The sequence below is a fragment of the Ziziphus jujuba genome, chromosome 5, assembly GCF_031755915.1.
Source record: "Ziziphus jujuba cultivar Dongzao chromosome 5, ASM3175591v1".
Taxonomy (NCBI): domain Eukaryota; kingdom Viridiplantae; phylum Streptophyta; class Magnoliopsida; order Rosales; family Rhamnaceae; genus Ziziphus; species Ziziphus jujuba.
Window position 1 is genome coordinate 17,741,468 of NC_083383.1, and position 13,765 is coordinate 17,755,232.

Here is a 13,765-nt window from a genome sequence, read left to right on the forward strand (position 1 = left end):
AAAAATTCATTAAAATTTAAATGTATTCAATTAAAATTTTGTAAAATCTTTTTAAAATTTATAGGTATTCAAAAAGTTATTACTTTTAAAATATTTTAAAAAATAATGAATTTTAATAAATTTGAAAATATTTTAAAAGCAAAATTGTGAAAAAAAATTGTTAATACGAAATCCATCTTTTAAATATATTCAATTAGCATTTTATAAAATTCTTTTAAAATTTAAAAATATTTAAAAAATCATTGCTTTTAAAAAAATTTAAAAAATGATAAATTTTGATAAATTTAAAAAAAAAATATAAAAAAAATAATTAATATGAAATCCAATCTTTATTTCAAAAATTTTTATTAGATTTTTATAATTTTTTTATGGATTTTATAAAATTCTATAATATACACCTAATCGATGAAAATATTAAATAGACCTCCGCCTATAGAAGAGGAATGAGCCTTAAACATATACCTTTTAATAATTTTGAAATTTTAGAGAAATAATCATAGAATAACCAAATTAGTTTACTTTAGTTTTTTTTATTTAAATTGTGATTTCTTGCTGCCAGTTTCCCCTAAATTTAATCCCCAATTCAGAAAATAAATAAATAAATAACAATAATAATAAAATCTAGAAAGTCACAAAAATGCATCTTCCACTTATTTGAAAGTCCAAAATATAATCAATACGACAAAGCTGATAGGGCATCTAAAATTCTAAATAAAGCAATGGAGTATCTATCAGACAGCCAAAACTTTTGCTTCGTTCAAAAGCAACCAAACAACAAAACACAAAAACAGAAATTCTGATAGAGATTAGGACTGGAAAGTTTTGATAATGAAAGACAAAACAGACACTTTGCCACAGCAAGAGAGAGATCAGGGAATAAGATTTTTCATTAAACGAAATTGCATAATATAGAAAATTGGATCCATACATATACCAACTACACATGAATAATCTCTTCTCCACAATTTCACTCCAAACATTCATCAGGAAAAGTACACTCCAAAACCAAAATTTTCATTCAACGGTGGAGGAAATACTTAAAAGCCCTATAACCAACGAACTAGGTAGATAAGCATACCCGACCATCCTTCCAACAAAAAAAAAAAAAAAAAAAAAAAAAAAAAAAAAAAAAAACAATAACACCATCCCCAATTTGTAGGAAAGAAACCAGAGAAAGATACAAATTTAGTGACATCCAAAATCAGCTCAAACAGCCAGATGAAAGTCCCACGACCACCACATTAATCAAATACATCATCATCTTCATCTGGAAGTGGTTGTGCGGCTGCCTCTGCCAATTCAGCTTCATGCCTGACAAAATGAATACAAGCGTTAGCAAGAGATAAAGAAACTTAGCAGAGAGCAATACGTCAGTATGTAGAACATACCTAAATCCATAACCATTGTGCACAAAGTCCTCAAATTTCAAATATTGTGCAAAAAATAAACAGCAAATTAAATTTTTTTTTTTTTTTTTTTTAAATGACGTCTACTAAGTTCCATTACATGTACAAGTACTCAAAAGAGCAATAAACCCAAAAAAGATTTGGAATTTCAAGGATTTTTATGAATGCAACTTTTTTATTGAATATTTTATTCAAATAAGTAATCAGAAGTGCCAAATGATAATCAAAATTATTCTAAACTTACTGAGCTTGCGTAGCCATGTCTATTTGCACTTCTGGAGGAGCAAGAGCAGGAGATTCAACAAAATGCAGGTCAACATTTCTGCAGAGACCCATATATCATTATTCCCTCAATTGCACAATCAAGTTTACAGAGGCAGCAGAAAAAGAAAACGAATATAAAAAATGGGGAAAGGGTCTTAAATAATTATAAAAGAAGATAATAGAAAAGGGTTTGATAAACATTACCCTGCAAGCTTTCTGGCAAGATACAAAAATGGTTTCTCAAAGTTGTAATTGCTCTTGGCAGAAATCTCATAATACTGGAGATTTTTCTTCCTGTGAAAGGTAACCTGCTTTGCTTTCACCTGCCTATTTTTTACATCCACCTTGTTGCCACACAAAACGATGGGAATGTTCTCACACACCCTAAGAGAGAAAAACATAAGCCATTCAGAAGACGATATCTTATAATAAGGAAAATGTGGAAAGGAGTAATTAGCAAGCAAATACAGCAGAAAATAGAGTAGTGTAGAGAATACCTGCAGAGATCCCGATGCCACGTTGGTACATTTTTGTATGTCAAACGAGCTGTGACATCAAACATTATGATGGCACACTGTCCATGAATACTGAAAATCCAGAAGGGGGAAAAAAAAAAAAAAAAAAAAAGAGTGCAAATTATTAATACCAAGTTTTAAGTTTGAATAAGTCATCTTACATCAACTATTCTAAACATGCGGCAAAATTAACTCTTTTTAACACACCAGAAAACACAGCCATTCTAATTCAAATGAATTAACACATAATTCAAATCAAAGATTCCAATTTCCAAGTACCATGTGTTGAAATATTGGACATTACAATAGACAGAATATTTAAATAAATGCTATAGAAATTAAATTAAACATCGTTTATAATAAGAAAATTTTAACTTTGAAATTAAAAAATAAATAAATAAGAAAGGCACACACTAGTAACCATCTCTTAGTCCACCAAACTTCTCCTGACCAGCAGTATCCCAGCAGTAGAACCTGATCTTCCCACAGTTTGTGAAAAAATCCAAAGGATGAACTTCAACACCGATCGTAGCTGAAATCCACCATTTTACAACACAGAATTAATTTAAAGAAAAAAAAAAAAAAAGGTATTTGTAATTTCCAACACTCTCTGTCTCTCACTCAAACACACAAACATATAAACAGCAATGCAAGGTTTAAATTCTTACGTTCGTATTTCTTTTCAAACTCTCCAGTGAGATGCCGCTTAACAAATGTAGTTTTCCCTGGCACAGAATAAAAAAGGGTCAATCACAAGCTAGGGTTTTTCCAAGGTTAACAATCACAGATCCGAACAGATAAAACCTTAAAAACAAAAATACGAACAGAATGTCCTCTCTACGCTCTGTTTGGCAGCCAAGAAAAAAAAAATTCGAAAACGCAAAGATCTGAATACACTTTTAGTTTCAGTGATTTCTCTTTCTCAATGCTATGAAATCATATACATACGCACCTGTTCCACCATCGCCAACAATAACGAGCTTAAAGCTAGGGTAATCCACCGTTTGTTGATTCGGAAGAGCCTGTTGAAACCCCCCCAAAAAAAAAAAATTTGATCAGAGACTAAACCTACAACAATCAAGATATATGAAGAAGAAAACACACACACACACACATATATATATATATATATATAGAGAGAGAGAGAGAGAGCGAGGAATACCATTGGCAGAGCTTCTTCTTCTTTCTTCTTAAGAGAGGCGGAGATGTGTTAGGGCGAGAGCTTCTACTCGGTGGAGGAGGATTTTATATATAGGCGTCTAATTTTATTAGTTTAAAAAAATAAACAAATAAAAAGAAAAGAGGGTTTTAAATAAACAGTTCGACTTTTCTTCAACGCAATTTTCTTTGCCGTTGGATCAATGTCCCGCTTCAAATTTCCACTTGAATTTTGTCCATCCACGTGTCCAACTTCTTTTATTGTTTATCTATTTATTTATTTTTGAAAGAATTGTGAAGATATTTTCCACCGCTATTTTGTAGTCCATGGGCTTTGGAATATTTTTTTTTGGATCTCCAGCTGCCTAGCCCATGTCAAAACCATGGACAGAGGGTACTTTATTTAGCTTTTCCCAAGAGCTAAAAAAAAAAAAAAAGGAACCAAAAAACAGCAAAAGCATTTACCGATTTGATTATAAATATATATTAAAAAAATACATATTTTGAAACTAAAATAGAACATTTTTGAATATTGAATATTTTGAATCACTTAAATAAGCAGTTTGAAGAAGGTGCTCCTATCGTAAAAGTACCATAGATTCTTTTTATTGAAAAAAAAAAAAAAGTACTTTTATTTTGTCTACTAAACACGTTGTCATTGCTTTCTACGAGCACTTTTTTAACTGTGGCAAAAGTACTATCAAACTGTGTGATTCATCCACCAAAGCTAAACTCTGATTCAAATATGCCCTTGGTAGTACTTTTTGACAAGAGGGTTTTCTTTTCTTCGGCCTAGTTTAGATTCTAGACCACTAGAACTAGAACTCAAAAGGAGCTCATGTCCATTCATAAAGATTTCGAGTATGGTTTTGGGCTAAGGATGCACATCACCAAGAGCTATAATGGGCTTTATAGGCCCAACAAAGAGGTTAGCCATCAAATCAACTTTCACAGCTCGTTTTTTTGCCCTTTTTATTTATTTATCCCTAATCCCAATTTTTTATTTATTTGTTTTTTGGCAATTCAAACCCCAACTTATCATAACATTACACCATCGAACCCTATGCACTATTCTATCCAAAATTCATGGTTATACGCATATGAAAGCATGTGAATCTCATATGAGTTGCAAACTTAATTTTTTCGTATACTTTTCTCTCAAAAGTAAAAACGAGAAATAGCATAACCATTCCCCCAAAAATTTTAATTTTCTTAAGATTTTGAATTAACTTCTCTTATATACATAAAATATGTGTTGACCCCATAAAAAAAAAATATATATATATATATATATATATTTATAATAAAATAAAGAGATAAATAGATTTCAATTCCTCTCTCATTATGAAAGTTTCAATTGGATCTTCTAAAATCAATTTTGATATATCCATACTTTATATGTTCAAAATTGTTTCAATGTTATCCAATTGCATTAACTTTAACAGATTCACATGACCTCCAAAATATTTTTTTCTTTTTTTCTTTTTTTCACATTTGCGTTTAGGGTTTAGGCAGGAGTTAAAAAAATAATAATTATTATTTGAAAAGCCCATAGTGCATCATTTTGTACACCTTCCCCCTAAAAGAATATGACACTGCGTTAGGATTGGGCTCACCATTAGAGCTGCTTCATTGCAGTCCTATCTAGCTATAGAGATTTGATAAATCTAGCTCACCTCACTCTTCTTCATCTCAATTAAGCTCACTTCATTGTTTTTTAGATAAATTATCATTATATAGCCCCAACAGACGAGACCATATTCGGTTCATGAGAAAAGCAATTTGTGAAGAAGAAGAAGAAGAAGAGAAAATGTCTTCTAGCAAGGGTATTGTATTATACGCTGGCAAAATATCACACAATACGATAACACGACACGAACCCACACGATAATTTACAGATTTGGATTGGCGATATCGTGTTAGGTCCGTATCAGTATCACCCACTAAGACCCAATAAATTAACGGGTTTTAATGGGTGAAACACGATAAACACGTTAAACCCATTAGACCCATTAAAAAGGAATATTTTGATAATTATATAAGTTTTATAATATTAAAATTATTTAATTTATTGTTAAAGATGTATTAATTTGTTATTTTTTAGTTTAATTTTTAAAAAATCTAATAACAAACAAGAATTTTTGTAATTTTTTTTGAAAAATATTATTTTATTATTTCAAAGTTAAGTGAAATTTAAATTTTTAAATTTGTATTTATCATTAATAGGTTAACGGGTTGGGTGATAGATTATACGATAATTTATCAAATGGATTTGAGTTAATATATTTTCACACGAAAGCTTAACGAGTCATGTTTGAGTTAACTTAATTCCACACGAACACAACACAATACGACACTAATACGATTTAACACGACACATTGCCAGGCCTATTGTATTATGTAATACCCCTTCGTATTTTTTAATCTGGCCAATGGCGTATTGGTAATACACTTGATTTTCTTTGTATTACCTAATACGAAACATATCGAACCTAATATCTGCAACTGCACCAACTTTCCTCCCATCAAGTACATGGCCAACTGATCTCTGTCTCTGCAAAGAAGGCTTTTCATTTTTTTTTTCTTTCTTCAATAAAGCTTTCCTTTTTTTTTTGGTATTATTTTTATTTGTTCTCTTTCTCATCTTCAATTTTTTCCTTCCTGTTATCTCTCAGCTGCAAGAAAACCAGAAGAATAATTGTGATCTGTCTTCTCCTAACATCTACACGGCCGACTGATCTTTGCAAGTAAGGCTTCTTAAATTTTTTTTTTTCCTTTCTTCACAGTCGACTGGTTTTCTTGCCTTCTCCTAACCATCGCGATCTAGATTTCAACATCAATTTTTTGGGTTTCTTGCTTTATTATTTTTTTTAAAATATTTTTTTTTTGCTTTTGTATTTTTTGCAAAAATTATGTTGCTTCCTTCCTCTCTCTGGAATTATGGCCTCATGTTAGTTTGATTGAGAATTCATAAGCTTGAGTCCACGAACATTTTGCATGTTTAGCAATATATATGACTTTTAACATTATGCAAGTTGAACCAATTGGATAATGTATTACTACTATGATTAATTAATTCAATGGTTCAAATATTCAAAACCTATTGCAATCTTGAAGGGCACTTTGAAAATTTAGAATTAAAAATAATAAGATTACCAATAAAACTTCACAAAATGAAGATTGGTTGTCTAGTTAATATAGCAATTACATATATATATTTAATGGAGTCATATTCAACCTTGACTAGTAATATTCACGATGGCCATTCGAACACGAGCTAACATAAAATAACCAACTAGATTTTTTTCATTTACAAACAACAGAATAAGTGTGAACCAAAAAAGGAAAATAAATGAGAATTGAGAAATAATTTTTATGCACACCATAGGGAAAATCAATTGGACAAAAACTAATTGATTGAGATGCATAACTAATTTGTAATGGCTTTGCTTTTAGCACTTCTTTTTGCTTTTTTTTTTTATATAAAATCTATTTTATTTTCACCAAAAAAAAGATTTATTTATTATCTTCGTATGCTTTATATGCCAAAGCTGAATTTATTTATTTATTTTTTCTAGTACAACAATTGAATGGATGACATTTGAAAGGAGAAGGGACTTATAGTTATGAAATTATTACTTTTGCTTATAAGTTATGTTTGAAAAATATAATTTATTTATTTATTTAAATACTCGAGATTATGACATGTATTATATTTACAAATAGATTTATATGGAATATGAAATATTTTATATTACTGGAAAAAAATTCATGGGTTTTGTGAAGAATATTTTCTAAAATAGGGAAACTTTTAAAATAGTGTAAGTAAGATTTTGAGAAAATTATTTTAAAGCCAAATAATTATTTTCGTCTTATTATTTTATTCCATTTACTGAGCTTATCTTATAGTTTTGTTTTTAAGTTATTCCTTTAAACCTCAGTTGACAAGTAACGTTTATCATGCTCAGGCATCTTTGTTACTTGTATGGTATTTCATTGTTGATGTATTGTTTCTTTTCCTCTAACCTTAATAATAGTAAATATTCTTTCTTTCACGAAATTTTAAAGTATACATTATATTGTGCACTTTTGATATTTTGCATTGGTTCATTATACTTTATTGATTGTTCTAATGAATTAACCTAATATATATGACTTCTCCATTATTTTTGAATGATGATTTTGTAAGAATTTCATAAAAATATGTTCATGTTATTGTATTTATACTATTGGATTATATCCAATTATTGAAATTTTTCACTGGATTTTTGAGTGAAAGTTCGGTAGCGTTTTCCTAGATGAGACCACTTCAAGCATCTTGGAAGGACACAAAAGCGGTCCTATCATGTTGGGCATTATCTAAGCAGGACTCAGATGGAAGAAAGATAAGTCCTTCAAGATAAATGGGTTAAAAGGAATACAGACAACAACCTCAAAGGTTCTTTTATAAAAATAGTCATGATTGGGAATCATGTCATTGGCCTTATCATGAGGACCAACCCTTGTCAACCTCACAATGCCAGGAAAATGGAATTTGTTTTTGATGTGTGCTAAGTCTACATTCATAAGTAGTGAAGGGACTTCATTCACTGTATGCTTACACTTATCCTTTTTTTGGCTACTCCCTCCAATCATAGATAGTTGGAAAAAGAAGAAATAGAGAAGAAGCAAATGATGACATTGGATATTCAAAGAAAATGGTGGCAAGAAGGGCCCAAAATATCTCAACGAACCTGATTTAGAGGAAGAATAAAGAGGATTAAGGACAAAGAAGCATACTATTATGAGGATTGATGAAGAAAACCTTGGGCTCTAAATCTGAGTTTCTATAAAGATTAAGTTTGAGGTAACTTTCTTCATAAGATTTCTTTGATCCCTTTGCAAGAGATTGAAGTGAACAAGCAAGGGTGAATTCTATATAAGATATCATTTTAAAATTGATGGTTAAGATTAGATTTGCTAATATGATCGACGGCTTAGATGAATCAAGAGGTAGCGAAAGGCTTCCACATGTTAGAACGAGTACTTCACATTTAATGCTCTAAGAATAAGTTTAATCATGCCTCAAACCTCATGCATTGGACGTATCAAGACGTCTACTAGAGCTACCAACTATGGAGATCAAGAAGATCAACATATGAGCTAAGATTGCACTTTCCACTTGACTTGGCTAAACCTCTTCAACCATAAAATGAGGGGTATACTATAGAGGCTTATTTTCATAGTCCCCCTGAAAACTCGATATGCATGGGCCCAAAGGGAGTTGACCTAAATATCAGGATAAGCCTTGCATGCATGTTGGCCGCTCAAGATGAGTGAAGCCCATATAGGTAAATAAATCTAGGCATTAAGTATGTAAAGCTTAGACTGGACAACAATTTGGAAGACTTGGTGTCAATGGAGGCTCATATCTGCCCCGATGTGGTCTCCTAATAAAGCCAAATGACCCAATCCTTTTATAAGATCCCACATAGCTAGGACAACAAGGTAATTAGGATCCCTAGAAAGAACTTTCACACTTGTAAAGCCCTTAGCTCTGGGATACAAGGTATATAATTAATGCAACACCATGGATAGAAGTATGTTGAGATGGACAAACAATCTCTTGTCTAAAGTCCTAAGATTAAACTAAGACTGATGGATTGATGGACTGACTTGAGCAATGGAGCTTCCTCAACTGGTACCACACCGGGACACCAACTTTAACCTCACCTTCTTTCATCTTGTACAAAATCGAAGACTACTTGATGAAAATATGGAGGATGAGAGTGTATTTTGCCTCACATAACTATAACTAATGCTTTTAGAATCTATGCATTATCAAGCTAAGCCTAACAATTGCTTTAAAAGTTCTTACTCTTTTTTTTTTTTTTTTTTTGGGTGTCTGTTCATTAAATAAAGAGAATTCATTTTCTTATTATACATAGATAGCATTCAAGATTTACCATAGTGGGGAAGCAAGAAAATAATAATAATAAAGCGAGTCGCACACTACTTGTGAGTTTTAATCAAAGGTTGAATAAACATGTTTAATTTATTATTTGTTAAGATTGCCACTTGCCAAAAATGAAAAAAGAAAAAAAAAAGTTCAAAAGTACAAAATTATGAGGATATATATTAATTGCCACTTGCCAAAAATGAAAAAAGAAAAAAAAAAGTTCAAAAGTACAAAATTATGAGGATATATATTAACAATAATGCTATAGATACCAAAAATTTGACCAAAATTGTAACCCAAATGATATGGCTTTTGACATGGCACTCCACTTAATAATGCCACATCACTAACAAAATTCCTAATTAATTAATTAGTTTTTATTTTTTTAGGTTTTATAATATTCTTAAAAGAAGAGAGAAAGAAAGAAATCGTCGTCTATCAGTTTCTCCTTCAAGCCATCTCACCAGCACCATTGCTTGCCTCCTTGCCCATCATAGCTCTTAGACCTGGCAATTCGTGTTCGTGGGTCGTGTTCGTGTCAACCCATTTAATAATCGGGTTAAAAATATCTAATACGAACACAACTCATTTATTAATCGTGTCAGGTATCCAAAACACTAACCCGACTTGTTTATAAACAGGTCAATACGACACTACCCGTTTACCACGATTATTTTAACGGATCGTGTTGACCTATTAACCCGTTAACCTGAAATTGACCTATTAACCCGAAAACTAACTTATTAACCCGTTAACCCGAAAACTAACCTATTTATTGAAATAACTTGTTTAAAATGCAAAAAATTATAATTCACAATACATAAGTCTTAATATGTGCTAAAAAAGACAAATTCAATACACCAACATAAAATCTAATGTCCTAATAATAGTAAAACACCAATACAAAATAAAATAAATGATATCACAACCATATAAATAGTCTCAAATTGTTACCATAATACATTTAAAACCAAAGGAAAAAGGACATAACTGTCATTATGCTCCAAATTTATTTGTCGATGTCCAAATTCTAAACCAAATATGTCAATTTTTGGTGCTCAACAATCCAGCCTGGGGTCATAATATCAAAGTAAATAAAAAAAATCAATTAAATATAATACAAAAGTTAAAATGTTAAAATAGAATAAAATAAATTAAATAAATTTTAATATTGATATTACCTTATGCTTGAGTATTGGCATAATTAGAGCATTGACTTGAAGATTCTTCTTTATTGATATCACAGCTCAAAATATCTTCAGTAATATCATCAAGTTATACTTGAAATTTTTCTTGCATTCCATAAATTAGTGGAACAAAAAAATTATTAATAAAATAAATTAGTGAAACAAAAATATTATTAATATATGCAAATGAAATAAAGAAAACATTAATAAAAATAATTACCTCTTTCCCCAAATAACCAATCTCTTGTACAAACTATTGCTTCAACAGTGCTAGGCTTTAATGAACTACGAAATTGATCTAATACTCGTCCACCAATGCTAAAAGCAGATTCAGAAGCAACGGTGGATATAGGGATACTCAATAGATCACGAGCCATTGAAGCAACTTCAGGGTAACAAAACTGATTTGCTTTCCAATAATCAAGCACATTCAATTCAATTTCAGTAGCCATCCTTGGCTCCTCTAAATAAAGCTCCAATTGTGATTTTTGTGTATTGGCACCTAACTCTTCAATTTCACAAATATTAAATTCCTACATTGTTAGAAAATAAAAATTTCAATAAGATTATTTTTCAAAAAATTATAAATAATCACTAATTAACACAAATACAAACAATTAAAATTAATAAAAAATTTAAGAGCTATTTACCTTCAAAATGGAACTAGCTGTCTTTCTAAAAGAAATGACATCTTCTCCAACACCACAAGATGTGTTACTCTTTTCTTTCTCCAAAGAATGTGTAGAAGATGTCAAAGATCTTTTTTGAACATACTCCTTAAATATTGAAAATAATTTGCTCTTCACACGTATAAACTCACTAGAACCACTTGCTCCATAAATTTTTCTATAACACCATTCTACAAATTGAAGCTTATATCGAGGATCCACAACCACTGCAATGGCTAATATCAAACTAAATTCTGACCAATACTTCTCAAATTTTTTAAGCATTTGATTAGCCATGGTTCTCAAGTAATCATCCTCACGTTCAATATTTTCCTTCAATGTAACATAACAAAAGAAAACCGAGGAAAAGTACAAATTTGAAGTAGGATATTTAGTGCCCGAAAATATGCAAGTGATATCATAGAACAAACCCAAGAATCTACTTATCTTTTCAATCTTCTCCCACTCATGACTAGAAGGACAACTCTTATAATTTGAATCACTTAGTTCCAAATGACAAAAGGCACGTCGATAGTACAATGCACTTTCAAGCATTAAATATGTAGAGTTCCATCTAGTAGGCACATCTTGCCTCAAACCTCTCTTAGAGTCCATTGACAACAATTTAACACATTCTAAAAACTTCTATTTTCTTACTTGTGACCCCGTTACATATTTAATATTTTCCCGAATCTTATGAACAACATTATCAATATCTTTCAACCCATCTTGTACTACCAAATTAATGATATGAGCACAACATCTAAGATGAAAAAAATCACCATCACAAACTACAGCCCCCTTTAATTGCAATTGAGTAACTAACATATCAACAGAGACATCATTGGCAGAAGCATTATCCAAAGTTAAAGAAAATAACTTTGTCTCAATTCCCCATTCAAACAACAAAGAGTATAGTTTTTCTGCCAATACTATACCGGTATGTGGAGGTGGCATATAACAGAAATTTAACACTCTTTTTTGCAAGATCCACTCTTTGTCAATGAAATGGCAAGTAAGACATATATATCCATCAGTAGTTGCAGAAGTCCATAAATAAGAAGTCAAACAAATTCTACCAGGAGTTACATCCAATATGCATTTTATCCTACATTTTTTCCTTCAAATGCATTTTAAGAACATCCGACTTAGCAGTATTTCTAGAAACACGTTGTATATCAGGATGCAAATATTGAAATATGGTTCTAATTTCCTCATACTCAACAAATTGGAAAGGCAAATCATGCATGATTATGGCCGAAGTTACCAATTCTCGAAAATGCTCAAAGTCAAATTTAGATGCATTCAATGAGATAGTCCCTCTATCTTGAGATATCAATAATTGACCAATATCACGAGTGTCTATTTTCACACAATTTTTCAAATGACGCATCAAATTTCCCGTTCCATATTTACTATCACAAAGATAAATGGTACCACAATCTTTACATTTACATTTTTGCTTACCATCAACATCAAAAGGAAGCACATCAAAGTAAGACCAAACCTTTGAAGTGAGTTTTCTCTTGCGTTTCACTTTATGCCCACTTGTGACTCCCTCCATAGGACTTGCAACATCTTCTAAATTAATAGGCATTTCAAAGCTACTTGATTCAAGATTTATTTGAAGTCCATCCATGTTTATCTTCATGTTTTCAAACGAAAAAAAATTATATATTAAAATAAAATATTGTAACAACCTTATAATAAACATGTATATAATTTTTTGTTTCCAAATCACAAAGCAAAATATATTCACACATATGCACATATATAATTTTTTTTATTTCCCAAGCTATAAGAGGTATAAGATGGCTAAATATCTATGCAATCAGCTTCTACAATCAAGATATTCATAAATTTTGAATAATACAATCTAGATATTCATAAAACAAAGAAAAAAGTCAAAGGAAAAAAAAATTCAAGAAAGCCACAAACTTCCAACCTTCTCAATTTAGTTGAAAAATCTCGCAGCAAAATATCTCCCAAATTAGTTGAAATGTCAAATATTTTTGTACTTTCATTTATTGAGATGTTGTTGCATGCAACCACTGGATTTATTCCACTAATCAATTTTTGCAAACACTACTTGTGTTGAGAAGGAATTTGTTTTTTTCTTTTAGAAAAAAAATCTAACTCTATTATCAAATACTAAATAGATAATGCAACCAAAAATAATAATAATAATAAATGTTTTGTGGTTAATTGGTTATAAAGTGATTATTAATGTTCATCTTCCAAGTATAACAAGAAAACTTTCAGATTATATCTATCACCATAATAATGACTATGAAAATGACAACTACTACTACTATGCCAGCATGGATTAAAATCTTTTTTTCAGTTGCAGAGAACCAAAGAATAGATTTAGCTCATTTTTTAATGGTTAATATTTATGAAGGGAAATTTTATTCGGGTCAAAATTTGAACCTTCAATTTGAAAGTATATTCCCTATTTGGTTTAACCAATAAATATCGATTATAAACTTAATATACTTAATCAAATAAAAAAATACATATTTAATAAACTTTTTGACAAAATCATAGACTCCAATTAGTACCCAGGAAAGAAATGAGAATTTTGCAAACATCTATTGATGTAAAATGAGTATCAATATACTATTGGCTT

At 30.4% G+C, this 13,765-nt stretch overlaps 2 protein-coding genes across 2 annotated transcripts; both read right to left on the reverse strand.

The window, feature by feature from the left end:
• Positions 1 to 869: 869 nt before the first annotated feature.
• Positions 870 to 3,471, reverse strand: LOC107421217 (GTP-binding nuclear protein Ran-3-like). Its single transcript, XM_048476240.2, has 8 exons — positions 3,348 to 3,471; positions 3,138 to 3,207; positions 2,854 to 2,910; positions 2,600 to 2,717; positions 2,168 to 2,257; positions 1,875 to 2,054; positions 1,651 to 1,728; positions 870 to 1,311 (listed from the first exon to the last, which is right to left on the reverse strand). Exons 1-8 carry the CDS (start codon positions 3,348 to 3,350, stop codon positions 1,242 to 1,244), a joined length of 666 nt encoding a protein of 221 aa, XP_048332197.1. The 5' UTR covers positions 3,351 to 3,471; the 3' UTR covers positions 870 to 1,241.
• A 6,260-nt stretch (positions 3,472 to 9,731) lies between these two features.
• Positions 9,732 to 12,789, reverse strand: LOC132803776 (zinc finger BED domain-containing protein DAYSLEEPER-like). Its single transcript, XM_060817290.1, has 3 exons — positions 12,644 to 12,789; positions 10,689 to 11,001; positions 9,732 to 9,850 (listed from the first exon to the last, which is right to left on the reverse strand). The coding sequence occupies exons 1-3, from the start codon at positions 12,785 to 12,787 to the stop codon at positions 9,732 to 9,734; spliced, it is 576 nt and encodes a 191-aa protein (XP_060673273.1). The 5' UTR covers positions 12,788 to 12,789.
• Between the last annotated feature and the right edge of the window lie 976 nt (positions 12,790 to 13,765).

Bases quoted from the DNA above. Each gene is read 5' to 3' on its own strand.
- LOC107421217 (XM_048476240.2), bottom strand. The intron at 2,911-3,137 runs GTGCGTATGTAT...ATTCTGTGCCAG, and splicing joins TGTTGGCGATGGTGGAACAG to GGAAAACTACATTTGTTAAG. The intron at 2,258-2,599 runs GTGTGTGCCTTT...CTGGATTTTCAG, and splicing joins GGACTAAGAGATGGTTACTA to TATTCATGGACAGTGTGCCA.
- LOC132803776 (XM_060817290.1), bottom strand. From the start codon at position 12,787: ATGAAGATAAACATGGATGGACTTCAAATAAATCTTGAATCAAGTAGC. The intron at 11,002-12,643 runs GTTTGGTCTTAC...CTAACAATGTAG, and splicing joins AGAGAAAACTCACTTCAAAG to GAATTTAATATTTGTGAAAT. The intron at 9,851-10,688 runs GTAATTATTTTT...TGTTCGTATTAG, and splicing joins TTGGTTATTTGGGGAAAGAG to ATATTTTTAACCCGATTATT.